The sequence below is a fragment of the Lolium rigidum genome, chromosome 2 (assembly GCF_022539505.1).
Source record: "Lolium rigidum isolate FL_2022 chromosome 2, APGP_CSIRO_Lrig_0.1, whole genome shotgun sequence".
In the NCBI taxonomy this organism is placed as follows: Eukaryota; Viridiplantae; Streptophyta; class Magnoliopsida; order Poales; family Poaceae; genus Lolium; species Lolium rigidum.
This window is the reverse complement of record NC_061509.1, coordinates 185,727,596-185,752,071: the sequence shown is the minus strand read 5'-3', so window position 1 is coordinate 185,752,071 and position 24,476 is coordinate 185,727,596. Positions and strand designations below refer to the sequence as shown.

The window sequence follows — 24,476 nt, the reverse complement described above, 5'->3', positions numbered from 1 at the left end:
AAACTGGAGAAACACATCATAGACATCAGATTTATGTTTGAGTAAATAGAGCCAAGTGAAACGACTGTAAGCATCAACAAAACTCACATAAAAGCGATGTCCACTAACGGAGGTTTGGGCAGGACCCCACACATCAGAATAAATAATCTCTAATGGAAACTGTGTTACACGAGTAGACAGAGAAAAGGGCAACTGATGGCTCTTCCCTTGCTGACATGCATCACAAACAGACTCAATTTTATTGGACTCATGTGTAGATGGTAACTCATGACTACGAAGAACATGTTGAACTACTTGTAAAGCTGGATGTCCTAGACGATGATGCCACATATCACGCGACACCTTGACACTGGAAAGGGCTTGCTTGATGACAGGTGTTTTAATCTCATAGAGACCTCCGCTGCATCGACCTCTAAGGATGGGTGCTCTCGTGTCCAGGTCCTTTACAAAAAGATCATGAGGATGAAGTTCAATGAACACATTATTATCATGGGAAAGCTTACTCATAGATAATAAATTTCGAGTGGCTTTAGGAACATGAAGGACATTATTTAGAGCTAGAGACCTAGAAGACGGAGTGGATAAAATAGCTTGACCAACATTATGAATGTGCATACCTGTTCCATTAGCTGTGTGGACCTGATCAGTGCCGTGGTAGGGCTCGCGCGAAGTAAGCTTGTCCAGCTCACTAGTAATGTGGTGAGTAGCACCGGAATCAGCATACCACGCCGGGTCTACGGACTGAGAAGCACCCTGAGAACCATGAGAGGCAGACATCGCCATAGCAAGTTGCTTCTCTGTGTTACTGCCATCGTTGCCAAGTCCCAGAAAGTCACGGTTGAACCTCTTGTAACACCGAGAGGCCACATGACGCGGAATCCCGCACAGCTGACAGACAACAGGTGCACGCCCACCATTCTGCTTGGGCGTGGTGGCTGCAGGTGTGGTCTTGACGGATGGAAAAGGTGGTGTGGAAGGCCGGGGTCCACCACGACCGGCCCCATAGGCAGCTGCGGGTGCAGGGGGTGCAGCAAGGTGTGCAGCAGGGTAGTGCGAGGAGCCACTGGAGCGACGCTGAGCCAATTTGCGCTGTTCTGTAGCCTGAAGTTGTGAGAACAAGTCGCGAATTGCTATAGGAGTGGTACGATTTGTCACCACTTGGTAAAGCGCATCATACTCTTCATCAAGTCCAGCAAGTATGTATGAGACAAACTCCGCATCGCGCAGGGGCTCGCCAATGCTGGTGAGGGAATCTGAGAGAGCCTTCATCTGATGGAAATAAGTGTTGACGGTCTTGTTTCCTTTCTTCAGTTCAGCCATCTCCTGTCGAATCGCAGAGGACCGAGCAATGGAGGTGGAGGCAAAGGCTCCACTTAGGGTCTCCCAAGCCTCGCGAGAGGTACCTGAAAACATGATCATGCCCAGGACACCTTCAGTCATCGAGGAGACAAATCCAGAGAGAATAGCTTGGTCCTGCTGAGTCCAGTGTTGATGAGCCGGATTGGGCGCATGATGCATGGCACCGGCATGAGGAACAACAACATGAGGACTAGGGCACGGAAGGGAGCCATCAACATATCCCATGAGCATGTGACTGCGAAGAAGCGGACCAACTTGTGCGCGCCAAAACAGGTAATTCTCGCTTGTCAATCTAATGGTGATCGACGAGGCGATGGTAACAACCGGTGGCAGGCCGTGTGCTAGGAACGGTTGATGACCTTGCTGGAACGGAGGCACTTGCATGGGCGGAGCAGCAGGGCCCGGCGGCGGTGGTGGAGTAGAGCCGTAGGGCAGGGCTAGTGCTGTCGTCGGCGCCGGCGTGCCAAACCCTAGAGAGGGTGACGCCATAGGCGGATAGTATCCAGGGTACCCAGGATATCCGGCCGGGTAGAACCCTGGATAGACCGGGAGGTTCCCGTGTCCCAGGCCAGCGCCTTGACCGAGAGAAGCGGCTAGCAGGGTCGCGTCGGTGTAGACTGCTGGGGAAATCGACCCGATCGCCGGAGCTGCAGCGCTGCTGTCCGGCGCCATCGGAGAAGGCGCGTCTGCCATGGCCGTGCTTGGAGGGATCTGGGGCGGCGGCGAAACCGAAACAGCCGGAAGAGCTGGCGGCGGGCCAGAAGTGACGCTCGGGAGAACGCCTGGCAGAGTTGAAGGCAGAGTCGTTGACTCAGAGGACGAGGCCATCGCGACCTGGGGCGGCGGCGCGGAGAACGCGGCGGCCTGGAGTGACGGCGCGAAGATCGCACCGGCGGCGGCGGAAGACTTGTGGCGGCGCGACGAACCCTAGGTCAGGGAGTCGGCTCTGATACCATGAACGAAACCAAAAAAGAGAAGATACGTAGCCTACCCCGATGTTCCTCATCGGGTAGGGATCTGAATATATATAGTGTATAATGTGTGTTACAAACGTATAGGTATACGTATAGAATTACGTATTCTAACAGTGAGGTGCGTCACCACCACCCCACCCCACCCCACCACCCTTCTCTCCCTCTATCTCGGGCTGGAAGTTTCCTCCTTTTCTCCTTTTCCCGGGTAAATGAATTTTATCTACGCGAAAATTGTGTCCCACAAAAATCACGGAGAAATGAATTTTATGAGTTGCTCTGATTAGGTGGCGGTGTTCTTTTACTTCGATATTATAAAGCGTAGATACGGAAAATTTGAATGTTATTCTCTTTCTACAGGGATCTGAATATTACTCTCAGCAGCCCCAGTAATGATACAAACCATATTATGAGTATTTTTAGACACGTCTTTAATTCTGACTCCGGCTGTCATACTTACCAATCCACACGTGTCTTCTCTTTTAGTTCCCTCCCCTCTTTGTCAACCAATTATATGATTTAGCACATGTATTTCGCAGGGATTTTATGAGTAAAGGGATAATTTCAGGTGAGATTACATAATTGTCCAAAATTTTGCATGAAACATGCAGCAAATGTCAAAATTAGAGCATACATGCGGTTCCGCGACCTATGCTAGGACGAGATAGCTGATGACAATGACACCTTGCGGACGTTCTCTCTTCCTGCAGGAGGAAGCTTCCACCCGACACAGAAGTGACAGAGCAACGATGGAAGCAAGTTTCAAACATGTTGCAGCTACTTGCACATCAAATGATCCCGTTGCGTCTTCCAGAACTACAAAACTTTGACTAACGTAGTCGCCAGGAACATTTTCCATCATGTTCATTCTCATTCAGATCTCTTGGACTTCCTCTTCTGTGATCCTGACTGTTTCTTACTCTCCTTACGGCCTACATTGTCGCCAGCTTCCTTGTGCTTCCTCTTCTTTTTCTTCAATGTAGACTTCGCGTTCTCAGGGTTCCCATCCATGAGATGTTCGTACTCTTCTAGACTTGCAAATGGAGTTGAGCCGCTCTTTGCACCATGCTTCCGCTTTTGCCCACGGGCTGCAGTCTTTACGTCAGTAATGTTATCATCTGAATCGTCAGCACTCTCGGCTTCAGAGTCCACAAAGGACATGTTAAGATCATCATCTTCGTCTTCATCATTTTCCATTCCTTCATCGTCGTCTGAAATGTCAACCAACTCATCAACATCACTGTCATCTCTAAGCATATCCTCATCCTCCTCAAATGCCTTGGCATCCAGATTGTCGTAGTCATATTCGCCATCTGACGCAGACCCATCTTCCAGCTCCTGCATCTCGTCGTCACTTTCATCACTAGCATCATCAGCTTCATCAGCTAAGAGCTCTCCAGTATCTTCATCGACAACTGAAGCTTTCTTCTTTGCCTTCGGCTTGATAGGGCCAGTCTTGTTCATGTAGAAACGATGGAAAACGACATCTTCTGGAGGAACTTCATTTTCTTCAAGTTCTAGCAGATCTTGTCCAATGAGATGATGACCCAGGTCAAGCTGCAGAGACACGACAGATAGATCAGCCAATGAAATTGCAGCAGTGGCAACTCGTACTAAATTTACATTATGGAGAGTGCCACATATGCTGCGCATGATGATAGAATGCACAGCAGATAACACAGTCAAACATCATTATTGAACATGTGGCCAGGTAACAAATAGGCAGCTATCTTCAGTGGCCAGCAAATATATGCAGAGAGATTGATCTTACGTAAGCATATTCAAATTAATTATGAAGAAGATAAGTGTGTTTGCGTAATGACCCTTAGGCCTGATCGAGGTGTCACTTCACTTAAATGGGGGGGGGGGGGAGATGTGCAGAGGAGCACACACGCAGGGAGAAAGTTAAGAATGAGGAAAACCGATATATATCTCGCTTAATTCCAAATGCAACAATGGCTACTCTTACGGAAAGGTGGTACAACCTAGAGGATGGAAACACACAAAAGATAGCACTAACTTAAAGGAAGTACTTTGTAACAAGTATTGAGAAATGATCGCAATTTAGCAACGGTTGCAGTACACGCTAGTCTATGAGTGGTTTACTGGCATACTGTCCATGACACTGACACATACGGGCATTATCTGACACATGACCAAAGGCAAAGCAACAGTACCAATACATCATCTCCTATTAGTGAGGCTACATGGGAACCATGACAAACATATGAAAAAATAACACAAACAAAAGATCGCAATTTAGCAACGGTTGCAGTACACGCTAGTCTATGAGTGGTTTACTGGCATACTGTCCATGACACTGACACATACGGGCATTATCTGACACATGACCAAAGGCAAAGCAACAGTACCAATACATCATCTCCTATTAGTGAGGCTACATGGGAACCATGACAAACATATGAAAAAATAACACAAAAAATGTTATACAAATGCACAATTCGAATTCAACAAAAGAAAATAAAGGGAAACAATCCATACCTTTTTAGCTGGTGCAATTTGTGATCCACCATGCCATTTTCCTTCAGCAATGCGGTTTCCTTTCGGTTTCTTCTCCATGAATTTGTCAAGGAAGGCAGGAAGCGACAGGTCTGTCAATGGATCACCATTATAAACAATATTGTTCCCAGATAGCAATGTCCTAGCCATTGTAAATACTGAAGGGTGCACATGTGAGGCCAATAACGTTAGCTCCCACCAACTGGCACGATCTGCATTGCTGAGAACACAGCAAAAGGCAAAGGTGATGAAAAACACTGTTTGTAGTACAAAAAAAAAGGAGAGAACAAATATCATGTTATAAGTTGCTAGAGATCTTCAGTCAGAAAAATGGTGGCTGACTATGTATACCAAGCGACCAATTCTTTCTGAGATTTTTCTTGTAACTAGATTGCAATAGTATAGCATTTCGAGATAAAAATATATTACATATTAAGAATGGTACACAATAGCATTGCCACAGTGTTTCACAACGCATAGAAAGAAATTTATTATACACTTGGATAAGATAGTAGTGCTAATTCAAATGTACATAATAATTCCCAAATTATGCAAAATATAGGGCAAAAATACAATACCAGTAAGAAGGCTCTCTGTGTCGTGGATTATATAATACATGTGATGTCGACCCCTCAGCTGATCCATTGGTTTGACCCTTCTCATGACCAGAGGCAACTTTTGCTTGCTTCGTAGTATCAGAACCATCCTCAGAATCAGAATTGTATTTCTCATGTGAAACCAACATACCATCAGTTGTTGAAGCAATAGCAGGTTCCTCAGGATTCTCAACAATGTCCTCAAAGTGTTCAATACCATCATCGACAGACTCATTCTGGAGCACAATCGACCTGAATTTTTTCAATGTAAATTATGCATTCAATAAAATTCGATGACGTGCCATGGTATTGACAAGTAACCACATACCATAATGGTGGCTTTGCTTTAAGAACCTCAGACAGTATGAAAAGGCATCCACAAGCATACTGTGGAGGGCGTTGAAGAGCCACCTGTTTAGAGACATCATGATTAATTATAGATCCCTAGTTCCGTTATATTCCGTAAAATAATTAATAATGGTAAAACTGAAACATTGAACACTTCAAATTTGTATCCACATCAATGTGTTTCCATCCTCTAGGTTTTTTCAGCTCACTGGAGTAGCAAAATGACAACAATGTCTGTAATCACAAACTTAGATAGCAAAAGTAATATCCACATCATTCAAGTCAGCTACCACGTTAAAAACAATTCAAACAACAGACCTGCAGTAGCCGCTTCGAAAATGCAGCTACTCTCTTTAACATTACATCATTCTTCATCGCTTTCACCAGTAGACCTAGAAATAACTCCGGCTGAAATATGCAGACATAACCAGTCAGGTAAACTAAAGAAAAAAGACTACTAACAATATATAGTTGCACAGCCACATTTTCATGGTTAGGTTATGCCAGGAAAAGACATCAAAACCAAGTTACTGTTTGAAGATCAAAGTACGCTAAAATATAGAACAAACAGAAAGCATGACAAAAGGACCGGCCACTGAAACCTTTGATGAAGTAACAGCTGAAGGACTCAACAGTTTCGCATATAATGCACGGTAAAAACGGTCACTTGCAATCTGATTTTTTGTCGAGATCTGGTACAAAAGCATTAACGACTGAACACCAACATTGAAGTTCTCAGAGTGCACCTACATGCAAAAATAAATTGTCAGATAGGGTCCTTACAAAAAGCTCTATGTGCTTCAGACAGCAACTTAGCAATGTACTTTTGATCTTTTATATTAGCTAATAACCTCACCAGTCTAAAAAGAATTGGTGTCTGAACTTCCACAATATCATCAACTTCAGAGCTTGCAACATATGGTAATGCTCTATTTACGCCCTGCATAGATGAAACGATTAATACAGAACTAGAGACACGAGTCATTAACCAGTTTGAGCACCATAAAGGGAAACACATGCATGTAATCATACTTAACACATAATACGACAAAGCAAAGACAATACTACGCAAGTCTGCAGAGTGCAAAACATACAGTTAAAAGTGCAGAGAGAAGGCGGGAATCCATCTCTAAATCTGATCCTGCTGGTACATTTACTTCATGGCTTTCATGTGAATTAGAGTCATTGACCTTGTCCTTTCTTCCCTTTGTTTTTCCGTTTTCATCTTTTTTCTTGCCATGTTTACTTTGTTTTTCTCCTTTAGTATCACGAGGGCAAGACATGAGTACCTGACAACAGTTCCATAGAACAAGAAAGACAATTTTAAATATCTAAAACAATTAACACCATACAAGTGAGCAGACTATGAAAAGGAACTTTAAGCCAGAGGAAAAAAAATTAATGTGAAATGCAGAGTGCAGAGAGCCAGAGAGAAATGGGGCTAACAAGATGGAGAACTGAGGATGTGATGAAAAGTAAAACTAATGGTTGGCAGGAAAAGGGCCAACGGCTAACAACTCCTAAGCACAACAAGAATTATAAACTGCTGAACCACATCCAAACCTTGAAAAGGGCAATGTAGACATCCACCAACCGCTTAGCAAGTTTAGGTCCATCTCCTTTTTTGGCAAGAAAAATATGGCTCAAAAAGTTGACCTGTACAATAGTACCTTCAGTTAAAAAAGGCATAGGTAGCATACTTCCAAGTTCCAATACATAGTAGCTTGGATAGATGAGCATATTCCGATCACTCCGAAAGTGAAACTTTTCAAAAATGTTAACAGTAAGAGAACCAATTTACGAACCTGCACTGTTTATGAAAGTAAGAAGCAACGAGTAAAATAGTAAGGAAAGCAAAAACATACAGCTTGGTATTTGGCCCTAAGCCCAACATGTGGTCTGAACAGAAATGAATCCACCTCATCTATCACAACCATCTGCAAATTTTAAAATGTCCAAGAACAAAAAAGAATTAGGTTTTTTAAGTCCTTAGTCAGCAAAATATTATACAGTTAACTATCTTGATCAAATAGATAATTCATGACAGTAACACAGGTGATGCATCTTTTCAACGAAATAAATGAATATACCTTCATATTGGGATGAGTGGACAGGAGACCTGTTAACAGATAAGCGGCACTTGACGCTGCCCTTCTTTCAGGATCTCCAAGCTGCAATAGATTTGCATCAGGATGACTAAGAATAAGGCCACTTCCCGTAAAAAATGAAGGTATTGCTCTCATAAGTAATCTAGTATTGTACTATGAACTATATCTGCTCTGGGCACATTATAACAAGTGAAAATGGAGAAATAGCAGAAAATAACAACTTACTTTGTTAACAAGAGCTGTAAGTAACCGGCGCTCCTGTTCAGATTTACTCTTTAAAAGGGTGGAAACCGTCTGCAGAGAGAGGAAAACAACGAACACACATTCATGACAAGGAACCACATGAATATTCTTAGTGATCCTAGTAATAGCACAAATCAGCGACAATTCTATTTAACGAAGCTAAGATAACTAAATCCTCGAAAAAGAATGCCAGCCATTTGCCAGATAATCTCACAAGGGACCAGTGGCAGAGTTAAAGCTTCCAGATTCGTCAGAATCCCCACACTTGACCAGAATTGGAAACCAACCAGTTACAGGCAAGAGCAGTTTCGAACCTCCTGTTTTCTCTCAAAATTCAATACTCAATAAGGCAACTATGCTTTCACAACTGGTTGCTGGGGAACTTCAGCTGATTCGACAAATCGCTGCCAGAAACTTTGACTCAAATCTTTCAGTTACAAAACTAAGCTGGTTTCAAATTTTCTGATGCCTGCCGGGAAATCCAGTTCCCTGCAGGAAGCAAGTTCCCATGCAATATATATCTGAACAAAAGCCTGAGTCCTGACTAGAAATTGTCTTGCTTAATAACCCATGTTAAATCAGTTTGAAAGATGATGCAATATCAACTCAACAACTAATCTCCGCAATTTAGTTTTAGACAAATATATATCTGAACAAGACAGTCACAGCTAAACTAGATGTGATGCAAGTTTGTCTTGACAAACCATGCTTAGCTGTCTCAAAACCGTACTGTTGTAGCAATTTCTACTGCAGCTCAAACACATCTTGTTAAATGTTTGCTATGCTGTTTTGATTTTTCGCAACTACTTTCTTGTGCTCAATATTTCCAAGTATCTGATGTGATGCAGAAAATAATAGAATATGGCGCACTACAAGTTCCCCAATACACTCATTCTGTGAGGGCATAATGTTATGTCTTTGCCCAGAACCAGAGCAATGATAAGGTTTGTTTCATATAAATACACAATTTGGGCTAACCTTCATTGCTTTGTCCTTAAGACTTGGCAGCATATCTTTCAATGCATCCTCCAGTGCAATAACAAACTTCTCATACCTGTAACAGTACTCGGAAAATTAAAACAGAAAAATAGAATGATCACACACCAACAAACAACATAAAAGAGTTTGTTGATGCATGTATATCGTCCATTTCTCCATTAATAATCAATTCAAATCAAGTGTTCTGTAAGAATCATGGTAAATTTCACATGACCCGGATTTTTGAGCATTGGCAAGTGGCACATAAAGCTACAGTTTTTCTAAAACTTTCACATAACCATAGATATTGGGAAAATTGGTAGCATAGACCCTAGCTAGCCCATTTTCTCCGCTAATCCTTGTTTCTGACAACAGAGGAAGTCCTCCCAGTGCAGCAGGTATAATAATGGCAAGGGAATTAGACCTAGACAGCACAGGAGGTCTAGTGCCTACATTTGATAATAGTGATACTAAAACCCTTGTTAGCAACTGTTGCTTTTTAATTCAGTAAGTGCCTAAATTGAAGGCTTTCTTCTTCCAAGTTCAAACCTACATATAGCATCTACTTAATACCTAGTAGAGTGAAAACTACCTCTGTTTCAAGCAGTCCTCCCAGTACCAGAATAGCAGAAGCGAGTAGCCATCTTTTGTTTCGGGTAAAATGTCCAATGGGCGCTGAATAAGACATTTCAACTTTCGATCTGGCAATAACCTAGCAAGAGAATGCAATCAATAACCAAGATGACAAGAAAATAAAAGAAAACAGAGAGCTTATGTGATAATAAAATTGGACAGTGCTAATTAAATAGTCTGGTTAATGTTCTGAATAATGTCACTAATAAGACAGCCATTACCCTCTCCATTCGCCTTTACACATGCAGCATAGTTCGTTCAAAAATTAACTCTCCCACATTACTGCTTCAATAAAAGTATAGAAAAGGGAACAGAACAGGTACGCATCGTAACTTGTTTCTTTAAGTATGTATATGTAGACCGGCCCTTACAAACCTCCCCCCCCCCCCACCCCACACGCACACATACACACTTTCATGTAGGGGAATTTACCCCAAGTAGAGCGAGAAATTTAGATGAAATCCAGTAAGAATATTGACAAAATGACAAGTGGTAGAGCAAGACTTATTTCAGCGTTCGTGTTGCAGGTGTAAAGCATTATTTGATTTCTCTACACAAATAATACTGCACACTTTACTCATATGTGTGTACCAACTAAGCGAGCAAATAAAACCCACCAGTGAAGACATGGTAAGCAAGAGTACAGTTTTCAGCAATTATTATGTTCAAATAGAACATTCTTATGCAAACTAATATTAACATGTCAAATTTTCATTGACAGTTCGTCTAATTGCGGGCATGTTCAAATGAGCTACGCTGAAATCTGAACTAGTATCAAAGGTGTAAACACAAGTGAACCATTAACCCGTTTCCATCTTGCCATATCCAAATACTATTGTGTCATCAGATCAGGCTTTTATGGCTGGTGCATTTTAATGTGAATATTTTTTCACTAGACAAATGATGAGCATATTGTAAGTAGTAATCATAGCAGAAGAAAATGAGAAAAAACTAAAATAAGAGGTAACAAAAGCAGGTAACGTGAGACGGCCTAGTCAGATGTTTAGAGCAAGAAATTACTATGCTTGAAAGTCAAGACATGCAAAATTCAAATACATGTGTTCTGAAATGCTTTTGTAGGCATGTAGTTTATTTTCCCTAACTTGCGTAAGCCTAGCAGTCCAGCAAAAGGAGACAGCGAATAATTAATTTAAATTATTAAACCAATGGTGCAGCCCATTCAGGTGGCTCCTGCAAGGATGCAATCTATTTAAGGACATGCCAGTGGCAGGAGGATCGAGAGAAAAAAAAAGGAGAAAATATAACAAAAAAAACGCCACCAATTTTGCTTTAGTGTGTCGCAAGAGGGAAACATAGTATAGGTACAAGATAATAAAAGAAAAGAGTCCAGAAGATGCTAACCTCATTTCGAACAATTCCCTCAATGCATCAAAGCCTGTGAATGCATACCTCTTACCAGCCTTTGATGCAACCATACCTGTTTAAAAAACAAAAGGAGAAAGAATATCTTTAGGATATTTATAAAAGAAGGAAAACAGAAACAATATCATCTACAAAATGGCAACTGACATGAAAAGTCTACTCCCTCCGTTTCATAAAAGGAGTGTAAATTTTGTCCAAAGTCAAACCATGTAAAGTTCGACCAAACTTTTAGAAAAAACTATCAACCTCTACAATGTCAAATCAATCTCATTAGATACATTATTAAATATATTTTCATATATGTCTATACAGTATTATAAGTGTTGACAGTATTTTATATAAATAAACTTGGTCAAACTTTACATGGTATGACTTTAAACAAAATTTATGCGCTTTCTTTTACGGAAGGGAGGTGGTAGCTATACTGATCACAAAAAAATGAAGTAATCCCAAACAAGGTAAAAAAATTGCTTTACACAAACTTAGAACTGCAAGAAAAACAAATTTCAGAACATGTAACTTGAGACGATATCAATTTGCTATTCGTGATATATCTTGAAATTTTCAACAGATGATGATATTTATCTGAAATCATGTTAATCCATCGATATCATAATGGCTTTCCGGTGTGCCTGGATGAGTCCAGCAAGATTCCACTACTAAAAGGATTGGTATATACTAATATTATCAACAGATGAGTAAACTTGCAACCTCAGTTTTAAAAAGGAAATTTACAAGAAGATGAAACTAGAGGCAGAAGGTAAAACTTGACTCATCAAGATGAGTCATCTTGTAAAAATGAGCCATATTTCTGCAGTGGCAAGGAACACATTCACAGACAATGACCTTTGCTGGTGTTTACACAAGACCACTGGCAGTGATTATATTAAGTTGCCCATCACTACCCAATGGCACCAATGTTAATGGTACAAGCCAATGAGTGTCAGCCACTTATATAAAGCCTACTGAACATATTTATCTCTGTGCACAACTGCACATAATGAACAGATAATCTACTCTGGAGTTCCTTGGTTCGGGGATCAGCATGATATAGGTTCACTCATGACTCATCTAAGATCAAAACGTTCATGGTTCATTTTCTGATCTGACTCGCTGGATCTTTTTCCTGGTTGCAGTTACAGTTCATGTTGGCGAAATGTTTCAAAATACAACTTAAACTCAGAATGTTCATGTGATAAAAAAAACTGCCACTATGACCACATCAGTTGCTAAGCTATCAGGATGACTTCCCACATTCTTTCCCAGCACATGAAGAATCTCAAATCTAGCATTCTAGGTCTGTTTCCATGATATATGAAAACAAATTGCATCAATGTGTTCAATAAGCACTGAAGATAGTATTCAATAGTACAACTCACCGATGAGAGAGTCAAGAGCCCGCATGTTTGCTATTGGATTGTCCTCAACGAGACAGGTGAACGCCGACACCTTATCGGATGATGTACCGGACTTGGCCGACATCTCCAGGAGCTTCAGGTCACCAGTCCCCCGCCGCCCCGTGTCATAGTCCCTCGAGTACTGCGCCATGAGCTTCTCCGCCAGCTCCCGTTTCCGCTCCACCAGCCGCTGCATCTCCTGAAGCCCCATAGCTGGTGGGGCATGCTTGCGGTCCCCTAGGACCTTGGTCTCCAGCTCATCAGCATCCGCGTACCACTGCCCAGAGAGAGCACCCGCCTTTACAAGCGGGTAATTGGTGGCAGCGCTAGTAGTGGTGGCGGTATGAGGGCCATGGAGCTCGAGAGGATGCGGCTTCTTGGTGGGTTTGGGATTTGGGGGCTTTGAGGCCGCTTCTGGGGTTTGGGGATGCTTGGGCGGTTTGGGGGCGTTTATGGGGCCGGACTTGCGGAAGTCGGAGTCGTCGAAGCCGGAGGAGCTACCGGCGCCGGGGACGAGTCCCAGCGAGGAGGCGAACGAGGCGACGTCGGACTTGATCGCGTCAAGGTCACCCTCCTCCCCACTGGCGGCGAGCTTCTTCTTCTTCTTCTTCTTGGCGGACTTGGGGTTGGGGTTTACGTCGAGCTTGACCGCGTCCGCGGCATCCTCCTCCCCGTCGGCAGCCGGCTTCTTGGATTTCTTGGTGGGCTTCAGTCTGGTGGGGCTTGCGTCGGACTTGAGCTCGTCCATGCTCTTCTCCTCCCCGCTGGCGGCGGGCTTCCTCGCTTTCTTGGCGGACTTCTGTTTGGGATTTGGCTCAGTCATGGCTGGTCGCCTCGGCGATGGGATATGCAGGCAGGAGGGGGACGGGATAAGGACGGCGAGGCGGCGGCGGCGGCGGCGGAGGCAGAGGCGAGGTGGCGCCGGTGGGGGGAGAGAATAGGAGGCGGCTGGGTGGGCGATGTTGAGAAGGGTTTTTCTCGATGGAGTATAGAGGTTGAGGAGATGGACACTGACGGACCGTGAGACCGTGATGATTAAAATTAGGCCCATCACGAAGGCCCGTTTATTCTTTTTGTTTACATCATCTCCAACATTTGGAAAGCCTTTACCACGTGGGGGTTGCTGTAAAGAACCAACCTGAGAACATCTCTATCAGAATCCGTAAAAACGCGAACCAAAAACGCGGAGTTAAGTACACCGAACTCGTGTTTATGGGTCAGAAAATGGCTATTTTTCAGTTTTGATTTACGGGCTCTGTTCTGCGCCAGCCATTTTCCGAACCCGTAAAGGCAGGGTCTTTCATAGAATTCATATGCAACAGATACAACAATCGATCATAATTAATCAAATAATCATCCAAATTATTACAACATATAAACAATAATCTGAACCAAATTATTACAACTGTTTTGGGGAAAATTGAACAAATAAAAAATGTCTCAACCAAATTACAACAACTCTCGAAAAATTGGACAACTGAACAAACGTCTCAACAATGATACATGTGACAAACAAATGAATGGAATGGTAGGATCACAGGCGACAGCCATGTCGCTGTCAGTGGTGCATCTTCAGATCATAGACGAGCTGGGCATGGGTACTGGCATTCTCAATCTGCCGATGAGTTTCAAGAAAAGCTTCAATGTGATCCGGATTGTGTTGGGGTTCCACTCGGGTGCCAACATTGTCATAGAAGCAGGGCAAGCTCAACTCTCTTTCATCCTCGATGATGTTGTGAAGAATCACACAACATGTCATGATGTTGACAAGGGTTTTCTTGTCCCAAAATCGGGCTGGGCCACGAACAATGGCAAACCTTCCTTGCAAAACACCAAAAGCTCTCTCAATGTCCTTGCGAGCTACTGATACGTCTCCAACGTATCTATAATTTCTTATGTTCCATGCTACTTTTATGATGATACACATATGTTTTATACACACTTTACATCATTTATATGCATTTTCCGGAACTAACCTATTAACAAGATGCCGAAGTGTCGGCTCTCGTTTTCTCGTCGTTTTTTGTTTCGTAAATCCTACAAAGGAAATATTCTCGGAATTGGACGAAATCAACGCCCAGTATCTTATTTTTCCCGGAAGCTTCCAGAGCACCGAAGAGGGGCCAGAGGGGAGCCAGGGGGCCCCACCCCACAAGGCGGCGCAGCCAAAGTGTGGCTGCACCAGGACTCCCCCGAGGCTGCCCTTCCGCCTATATAAAGCCTCCGTCGCGAAAACCCTACACCAATAAGCCACGATACGAGAAAACTTCCACAGCCGCCATCACGAAGCCAAGATTCGGGGACATAAGTCTCTGTTCCGGCACGCCGCAGGGACGGGGAATTGCCCTCGGAAGGCATCTCCATCGACACCACCGCCATCTTCATCGACGCTGCTGTCTCCCATGATGAGGAGTGAGTAGTTCTCCCCCGAGGCTAAGGGCTGTACCGTAGCTGTGTGGTTCATCTTTCTCTCTCATGTGATCTTTATATGATCATGAGCTTTGTGATCTAGTTGAATATCATCTATGTGCTACTCTAGTGATGTTATTAAAGTAGTTTATTCCTCCTCCATGATGTAATGTTGACAGTGTGTGCATCATGTAGTACTTGGTATAAGCTATGATTGTGATCTCTTGTAGATTATGAAGTTAACTATTACTATGATAGTATTGATGCGATCTATTCCCCCTTTCATAGCTTGACGGTGACGGTGTGCATGCTATGTTAGTACTCGGTATAATTGCAATGGTCTATTATGCACTCTAAGGTTACTTAAATATGAACACCGAATGTTGTGGAGCTTGTTAACTCCGGCTTGAGGGAGCTCTTGTAGCCCTACACAATGAATGGTGTTTGTCATCCAACAAGAGAGTGTAGAGAAAGTAATATTTGTTTATTCAGTTATGTGATCAATGTTGAGAGTGTCCACTAGTGAAAGTATGATCCCTAGGCCTTATTTCCGAACATCGAATCTTCGTTTACTTACTGTTCTGTTGCATGTTTACTCGCTGCCATATTTTATTCAGATTGTTATTACCGCTCATATACATCAATATCACTTGCATTTTACTATCTCTTCGCCGAACTAGTGCACCTATACATCTGACAAGTGTATTAAGTGTGTTGGGAACACAAGAGACTTCTTGTATCGTAATTGCAGGGTTGCTTGAGAGGGATATCTTTGACCTCTACCTCCCTGAGTTCGATAAACCTTGGGTGATTCACTTAAGGGAAACTTGCTGCTGTTCTACAAACCTCTGCTCTTGGAGACCCAACACTGTCTACAGGAATAGAAGTGTGCGTAGACATCAAGCTATTTTCTGGCGCCGTTGCCGGGAACGAAGAAAAGCTACACCACAGAGACATATACCTCCCTGAGTTCGATAAACCTTGGGTGATTCACTTAAGGGAAACTTGCTGCTGTTCTACAAACCTCTGCTCTTGGAGGCCCAACACTGTCTACAGGAAAAGATGCGTGCGTAGACATCAAGCTATTTTCTGGCGCCGTTGCCGGGGAGGTAAGGTAAAAGGTATTCACATCCTCCGACTACTAAGCTATTTCCTAGCATTGTTGGCGGTGTGTGAGTGCTCGAAGCTATTTCCTTTAGATCCTGCAATTGCATCTTTTTGTTTCTTGTTTTTATTTTTCACTAGTTAGGCATAATGGAAAACAATAGTGAGCTTTTTAATCTATTTCCTGAGTTAAGACATGAATTGTTTGATGCGAAAATTAAAAAACCTATGGAACCTTATCTGCATGATAGTAACAATGTTATTAGTATGAATGCAATTACTGCTAATGCTATGGAAAAGTCTATGCTTGGGAAAGCTAGTTTATATAAAAATAATCTTTTTTGCTCCTCAGCTTTGGAAGAAATATTTTGCTCTGATAATGCTTTATCTCCCATATGCGATAACTCTAATGATGCTTCGATATTTTAAATCCACCTGCTGAAAGTATTCCATATAAAATACCTATGAAAATTATTGAACATGTTATGGATAACCACTATGAAGGGGATGGAACTGTCCATCCTGGAGATCATTTACTGTTTTTGCATGAATTATGCGGGTTATTCAAGTGTGCAGGTATCTCTATGGATGAAGTTAGGAAGAAACTATTCTCTATATCGTTGTCTGGTAAAGCGGCGCATTGGTATAAATTTCTGAAGAATGGGGATTCTCTTGATTGGAAGGATATTGTGCCTCTATTTTACTCTAAATTCTATCCTCCAAGTGAAATTCACAAAGACCGGAACCGCATATATAATTCCTGGCCTCATGATGGAGAGAGTATTGCCCAAGCATGGGGGAGATTGAAGTCCTTAATGCTCAAATGCCCCATTCATGAGCTTCCTGGTAATATCATCATTGATAATTTCTATGCAAGACTTTCTTTTCAAGATAAAACCTTGCTGGATACTACTTGTTCTGGATCATTTACACGCAATGAAGAAGAGTTTAAAAGGGACCTCCTTGATCGGATTCGGGAGAATACCGAAGGATGGGAGAACAACAAAGGTAAAGAGTCGGTATAAATTATGATTATGAATGCATTGAAACTTTTATGGATACCTGATAAAATTCGAAATATGAGTTCTACTTATGGTCTTGACTCTCAAGTTGTTGCAAATCTTTATAAAGCTTTTGCCTCTCATTTTGAATTGCCTAGGAAGAATTTTGATAAGTATCATGAACCTTTTAAAGACGCTTGCATGAAGGATGAAATTGTTATTAATGATTGCAATAAGCATGCCCAAACTTCGAAAATACTATTTCTTATAAGCATGTTAATTTTTTTGGAATGCATAGACCTTGTGGAATTAATCAAATCGAAGATGAATATTGTATCCATCATGGGAATGAAAAAACTAGAAAGTGGTCTAGAGCTCTAGATGATCTTGGTAAAAAAGTTTGTGCCCTCTATCCTTTTATTTGTGAACTTTGCCATAGAGTGGGTCATTTTAATTTACAATGCTCCTCCAATGATAATTCGAACCCCATGAGTGCTGCAAATTTGTATTGTGATGATGAAATTACTCCTAATCAAGCATGACGAACTTACTTTATTTTTGTGGTGTGAAGAGTTATCAAGAAAAATCTCTTTGTTACATATGAGTGATCTTGATATTGATGATGTCCTGCATGGGTGTCTTTCTTATTGCATTGATAATTGCCATACAAATACTTACATACAAAATATTTTAGAAGATGACACTTTGCCAAAATATGATAGGACCGCTGTGTGTTTTGAACTTATTAATGAAAAGGAGGAATCCTCCCAAGTTTCTTCTATTGTTTCTGGAAATAAATCAGGTTATGTGGAGGATCCCCTCATCAAGCCTCTCCCCGCTAAAGAAGGGAACGAGGAGAAGGAAAAGGAAAAGAAGAAGAAGAAGAAGAAGAAGGGAACGAAGAAGAAGAAGAAGAAGAAGAAGAAGAAGAAGAGGGGAAATAAAAAGAAAGAGGTAACGGCATATCCCCGTGTGTATGAGATAACGATAGGTAACCGTAAGTATGTTGCTCCTAATGATTATTATGATTACGAATCTGAGTACAATGATCTTCCTATGCCCTTTACCTATATTAGTGATTATGATTTAGAATAGCACACTACTTTTGATATTGAAAATCTCTGGGAAACTAATTCTGAAAATGATGATGTTAATAATTGCCATAGTATTAGTATTATTCATGCTTCTTCCCATAATGATATAGAAAGCTCCAAGCTTGGGGATGAGGTGTTTGAAAATCCTTTTGCTACTGATGATTATACGTTTGATACATCTCCTTCTAGTAACAATGATGGTAAGGTTACAGATGAACATACTGTGGAAGATAACTATTCTATTTCTTATGATGACACTATGCCTCTAATGTTTGACAATTATTATAAAGAATGCTATGACACATGTTATAATTATCCTTATGAAACTTGTCATAGTTATGGCGGGATCGCTAAAAATCATTCCCTTAGTATGCAACTTGTTTACCATGTTCAAATTCTTGATAATGATCCTGCTCCAATTACTATTAATGAGAAGAGTTTTTCTTATGCCAAAATTAATGATACCTTTATGCATATGAACCATGATAAGAATGTTTTAAGTGATGGTTATATTGTGGATTTCATCAATGATGCTACTGAAAGTTATTATGAGAGAGGGAAATATGGTTATATGCATCTTAATAATATTAAGTTTCCCCTCTCTATGTTGAGAATCTTGAAGTTACTCGTGTTTTATCTTCCTATGCTTGTCACTTCGCTCCTCATGAATTTATTTGTGTACAAGATTCCTTCCCATAGGAAGTGGGTTAGGCTTAAATTTGTTTCATACTTGATTTTGATGCTCTCTTTTGCTTCAACTCTTGTTTCTTGCGAGTGCATCATTAAAATTACTGAGCCCATCTTAATGGCTATAAAGAAAGCACTTCTTGGAAGATAACCCATGTTTTTATTTTGCTACTGTTTTGTTGTGTCTTGGAAGTTGTTACTACTGTAGCAACCTCTCCTTATCTTTATTTTATTGCATTGTTGTGCCAAGTAAAGTCTTTGATAGTAAGGTTGATACTAGATTTGGATTACTGCGCAGAAACAGATTTCTTGCTGTCACGAAATTGAGCAGCCCCTTCTGTAGGAAATTTAGAAAAATCTGCCAATTTACGTGTGTGATCCTAAGATATGTACGCCACTTTCATTCAATTTGAGCATTTTCATCTGATCAAGTTAAGTGCCCCTGAAAAATTTGTCTTTACGGACTGTTCTGTTTTGACAGATTCTGCCTTTTATTTCGCATTGCCTCTTTTGCTATGTTGAATGGATTTCTTTGTTCCATTAACTTCCAGTAGCTTTGAGCAATGTCCAGAAGTGTTAAGAATGATTGTGTCACCTCTGAATATGTGAATTTTTGATTATACACTAACCCTCTAATGAGTTTGTTTTGAGTTTGGTGTGGAGGAAGTTTTCAAGGGTCAAGAGAGGAGGATGATACAATATGATCAAGAAGAGTGAAAAGTCTAAGCTTGGGGATGCCCCGTGGTTCATCCCCGCATATTTTAAGAAGACTCAAGCATCTAAGCTTGGGTATGCCCAAGGCATCTCCTTCTTCATCGACAACTTATCAGGTCACCTCTAGTGAAACTATATTTTTATTCCGTCACATCTTATGTGCTTTACTTGAAGTGTCTGTGTGCTTTTATTTTCGTTTTGTTATTTTCATTCTCTGAATAAATTCATGCGTGTGTGGGAGAGAGACACGCTCCGCTCGTTCATATGAACACTGGTGTTCTTAGCTTTATTTTTAATGTTCATGGCGAAGGTTGAAACTGCTTCGTTCATTGTTATATGGTTGGAAACAGAAAATGCTGCATGTGGTAATTGGTATAATGTCTTGAATAATTTGATACTTCGCAATTATTGTGCTCATATAGATCATGTTTAAGCTCTTGCATCATGTACTTTGCACCTACTAATGAAGAACTACATAGAGCTTGTTAAAATTTGGTTTGCATGATTGGTCTCTAGAGTCTAGATATTTTCTGGTTAAGGTGTTTGAACAACAAGGAAGACGATGTAGAGTCTTATAATGCTTGCAATATGTTCTTATGTAAGTTTTGTTGTACCGTTTTATACTTGAGTTTGCTTCAAACAACCTTGCTAGCCTAAGCCTTGTATTGAGAGGGATTACTTCTCGTGCATCCAAATCCTTGAGCCAAAAACTATGCCATTTGTGTCCACCATACCTACCTACTACATGGTATTTCTCTGCCATTCCAAAGTAAATTACTTGAGTGCTACCTTTAAAAATTCTATTCTTTATCTTTGCAATATATAGCTCATGGGAAAATAGCCTTAAAAATTATTGTGGTAAAGAATATGTAGCTATGTATCTTATTTCTTAATAAGTTGCTTGTTGAGCGGTAACCATGCTTCTGGGGACGCCATCAACTATTACACCTTTGTTGAATATCATGTGAGTTGCTATGCATGTTCGTCTTGTCTGAAGTAAGGGCGATTTTCATGATCAAATGGTTTGAGTATGCATATTGTTAGAGAAGAACATTGGGCCGCTAACTAAAGCCATGATCCATGGTGGAAGTTTTAGTTTGGACAATTAATCCTCAATCTCTTATGAGAATATTATCTGTTGTTGAATGCTTATGCATTAAAGAGGAGTCCATTATCTGTTTTCTATGTTGTCCCGATATGGATGTCCTTAGTTGAGATCTATCAAAAACGAGAAATCAAATGCGATCTATCTCCTTGGACCTTTGTACAAGCGGCATAGAGGTACCCCTTTGTGACACTTGGTTGAAACATATGTTATGCAATGATAATCCATGTAAATCCAAGCTAATTAGGACAAGGTGCGAGCACTATTGGTAATCTATGCATGAGGCTTGCAACTTATAGGATATCTTATACATAACACATATGCTTTATTACTACCGTTGACAAAATTGTTTCTATATTTTCAAAATGAAAAGGTCTAGCACAAAAATAGTAATCCATGCTTCCCTCTGTGAAGGGCCTATCTTTTACTTTATGTTGAGTCAGTTTACCTACTTCTTTCTATCTTAGAAGCAAACACTTGTGTGAACTGTGTGCATTGATTCTTACATGTTTACCTATTGCACTTGTTATATTACTTTGTGTTGACAATTATCCATGAGATAAACATGTTGAAGTTGAAAGCAACTGCTGAAACTTATATCTTCCTTTGTGTTGCTTTAAAGCTTTCTACTAAGAATTTATTGCTTTATGAGTTAACTCTTATGCAAGTCTTATTCATGCTTGTCTTGAAAGTACTATTCATGAAAAGTCTTTGCTATATGATTCAGTTGTTTACTCATTGTCTTTACCATTGCTTCGAATCGCTGCATTCATCTCATATGCTTTACAATAGTATTGATCAAGATTATGATAGCATGTCACTTAAGAAATTATCTTTGTTATCGTTTACCTACTCGAGGGCGAGTAGGAACTAAGCTTGGGGATGCAGATACGTCTCCAACGTATCTATAATTTCTTATGTTCCATGCTACTTTTATGATGATACACATATGTTTTATACACACTTTACATCATTTATATGCATTTTCCGGAACTAACCTATTAACAAGATGACGAAGTGCCGGTCCTCGTTTTCTGCTGTTTTTGGTTTCAGAAATCCTACAAAGGAAATATTCTCGGAATTGGACGAAATCAAAGCCCAGTATCTTATTTTTCCCGGAAGCTTCCAGAGCACCGAAGAGGGGCCAGAGGGGATCCAGGGGGCCCTGATAACCCACAAGTATAGGGGATCGCGGCAGTCTTCGAGGGAAGTAAAACCAAAATTTATTGATTCGACACAAGGGGAGGTAAAGAATACTTATAAGCCTTAACAACTGAGTTGTCAATTCAGCTGCACCTGGAAAAGCACTAATAACAGGGGTGATGTGAAACTAGCAAAGTGATATGAGAGCAATAGTAACAGAGAGCACGAGCAGAGAATAGCATAATATGAGAGCAATGGCACCAGAAGATAGTTGATACTACTTCCAATGTCATGTAGAACGAGTATATGATGATGAAAGATGGACCGGGGTTCCCATCTATCTACACTAGTGGTAACTCTCCAATAACAAGTGTTGGGTGAACAAATTACAGTCGGGCAATTGATAGGATTGATAAAGCATTAAGACAAAATATCAAGATCATTAATCATGTAGGCATGTTTTCCAATTATAGTCGTACGTGCTCGCAATGAGAAACTTGCACAACATCTTTTGTCCTACGAGCCGGTGGCAGCCGGGCCTCTAGGGAATCTATCGGAAATTAAGGTACTCCTTTTAATAGAGCACCTGGAGCAAAGCATTAACACTCCGTGAAAATATGTGATCCTCATATCTAAGCCTTTCCCTCCAGCTTGTCCCAATTTCTGTCACTTTGGGGCCTTTGGTTCCGGACATAGACATGTGCATACAACTTGTAGATACAATCTAAGCAATAAGTATAGAGCTTAAATCTAAGATCATGCCACTCGGGCCCTAGTGACAAGCATTAAACACAACAAGATTGCAAAGCAACAATAACTTCATAAACTTTGTAGATAGACAATCATAACGTAACAATCCATCGGATCCCGACAAACACAACACCGATTACATCGGATGAATCTCAATCATGTAAGGCAGCTCATGAGATCATTGTATTGAAGTACATGGGAGAGATGATACCAACTAGCTACAGCTAGAACCCGTAGTCCATGGGGGAACTACTCACGGAGCATGATGGAGGCGGTGGCGTCGATGGAGATGGCTTCCGGGGCACTTCCCCGTCCCGGCAGGGTGCCGGAACGGAGACTTCGTCCCCCGAATTGGAGTTTCGCGATGGTGGCGGCGCCCCGGAGTCTTTCTGGAGTTTCGTCAATTGGTACCGCGTTTTTAGGTCGAAAGGGCTTAAATAGGCGAAGAGGCGGCGCAGGAGGGGCGACAGGGTGGCCCCACACCAGGCCGGCGCGGCCAGGGTGTGGCCCGCGCGGCCCACCTGTGTGGTGGCCCCCTGGCTCTCCACCGAATCCCCTTCGGTGTTCTGGAGCCTCCCGGGAAAAGTAAGATCTTTGGCGTTGATTTCGTCTAATTCCGAGAATATTGCCCGAACTGCCTTTCTGGAACCAAAAACAACAGAAAACAGGAACTGGCACTGCGGCATCTTGTTAATAGGTTAGTTCCGGAAAATGCATAAAAACATTATAAAGTGCAAGCAAAACATGTAAGTATTGTCATAATTAAGCATGGAACATCAGAAATTATGGATACGTTGGAGACGTATCAGGCCCCACCCCACAAGGCGGCGCGGCCAAAGGGGGGGCGCGCCCCCCTATGGTGTGGCTGCACCAGGACTCCCCCGAGGCTGCCCTTCCGCCTATATAAAGCCTCCGTCGCGAAAACCCTACACCAATAAGCCACGATACGAGAAAACTTCCAGAGCCGCCGCCATCGCGAAGCCAAGATTCGGGGGACAGAAGTCTCTGTTCCGGCACGCCGCCGGGACGGGGAATTGCCCCCGGAAGGCATCTCCATCGACACCACCGCCATCTTCATCGACGCTGTTGTCTCCCATGATGAGGAGGGAGTAGTTCTCCCCCGAGGCTAAGGGCTGTACCGTAGCTATGTGGTTCATCTCTCTCTCTCTCATGTGATCTTTATGTGATCATGAGCTTTGTGATCTAGTTGAGTATCATCTATGTGCTACTCTAGTGATGTTATTAAAGTAGTCTATTCCTCCTCCATGATGTAATGTTGATAGTGTGTGTATCATGTAGTACTTGGTATAAGCTATGATTGTGATCTCTTGTAGATTATGAAGTTAACTATTACTATGATAGTATTGATGCGATCTATTCCCCCTTTCATAGCTTGACGGTGACAGTGTGCATGCTATGTTAGTACTCAGTATAATTGCAATGGTCTATTATGCACTCTAAGGTTACTTAAATATGAACACCGAATGTTGTGGAGCTTGTTAACTTCGGCTTGAGGGAGTTCTTGTAGCCCTACACAATGAATGGTGTTTGTCATCCAACAAGAGAGTGTAGAGAAAGTAGTATTTGTTTATTCAGTTATGTGATCAATGTTGAGAGTGTCCACTAGTGAAAGTATGATCCCTAGGCCTTATTTCCGAACATCGAATCTTCGTTTACTTCATCGTTCTGTTGCATGTTTACTCGCTGCCATATTTTATTCAGATTGTTATTACCGCTCATATACATCAATATCACTTGCATTTTACTATCTCTTCGCCGAACTAGTGCACCTATACATCTGACAAGTGTATTAGGTGTGTTGGGGACACAAGAGACTTCTTGTATCGTAATTGCGGTGGTTGCTTGAGAGGGATATCTTTGACCTCTACCTCCCCGAGTTCGATAAACCTTGGGTTATTCACTTATGGGAAAC

At 41.6% G+C, this 24,476-nt stretch overlaps 1 protein-coding gene across 1 annotated transcript; it reads right to left on the bottom strand.

The window, feature by feature from the left end:
• Positions 1-3,111: 3,111 nt before the first annotated feature.
• On the bottom strand, positions 3,112-13,359 carry LOC124692714 (protein SLOW WALKER 2-like). The gene is made up of 16 exons (XM_047226143.1): positions 12,519-13,359; positions 11,119-11,194; positions 9,716-9,835; positions 9,124-9,199; positions 8,128-8,196; positions 7,885-7,965; positions 7,660-7,731; positions 7,358-7,450; positions 6,889-7,083; positions 6,651-6,734; positions 6,397-6,540; positions 6,113-6,202; positions 5,775-5,857; positions 5,429-5,698; positions 4,833-5,070; positions 3,112-3,887 (listed from the first exon to the last, which is right to left on the bottom strand). The coding sequence occupies exons 1-16, from the start codon at positions 13,357-13,359 to the stop codon at positions 3,201-3,203; spliced, it is 3,219 nt and encodes a 1,072-aa protein (XP_047082099.1). The 3' UTR covers positions 3,112-3,200.
• Between the last annotated feature and the right edge of the window lie 11,117 nt (positions 13,360-24,476).

What these genes read in the sequence shown, in the direction of transcription:
- LOC124692714 (XM_047226143.1), bottom strand. Translation starts at nt 13,359, where the DNA reads ATGACTGAGCCAAATCCCAAACAGAAGTCCGCCAAGAAAGCGAGGAAG. An exon ending in GGCTCTTGACTCTCTCATCG is followed by an intron (nt 11,195 to 12,518) that starts GTGAGTTGTACT and finishes TTTTTTAAACAG; the next exon opens with GTATGGTTGCATCAAAGGCT. An exon ending in GAGGACTGCTTGAAACAGAG is followed by an intron (nt 9,200 to 9,715) that starts GTAGTTTTCACT and finishes GTACTGTTACAG; the next exon opens with GTATGAGAAGTTTGTTATTG.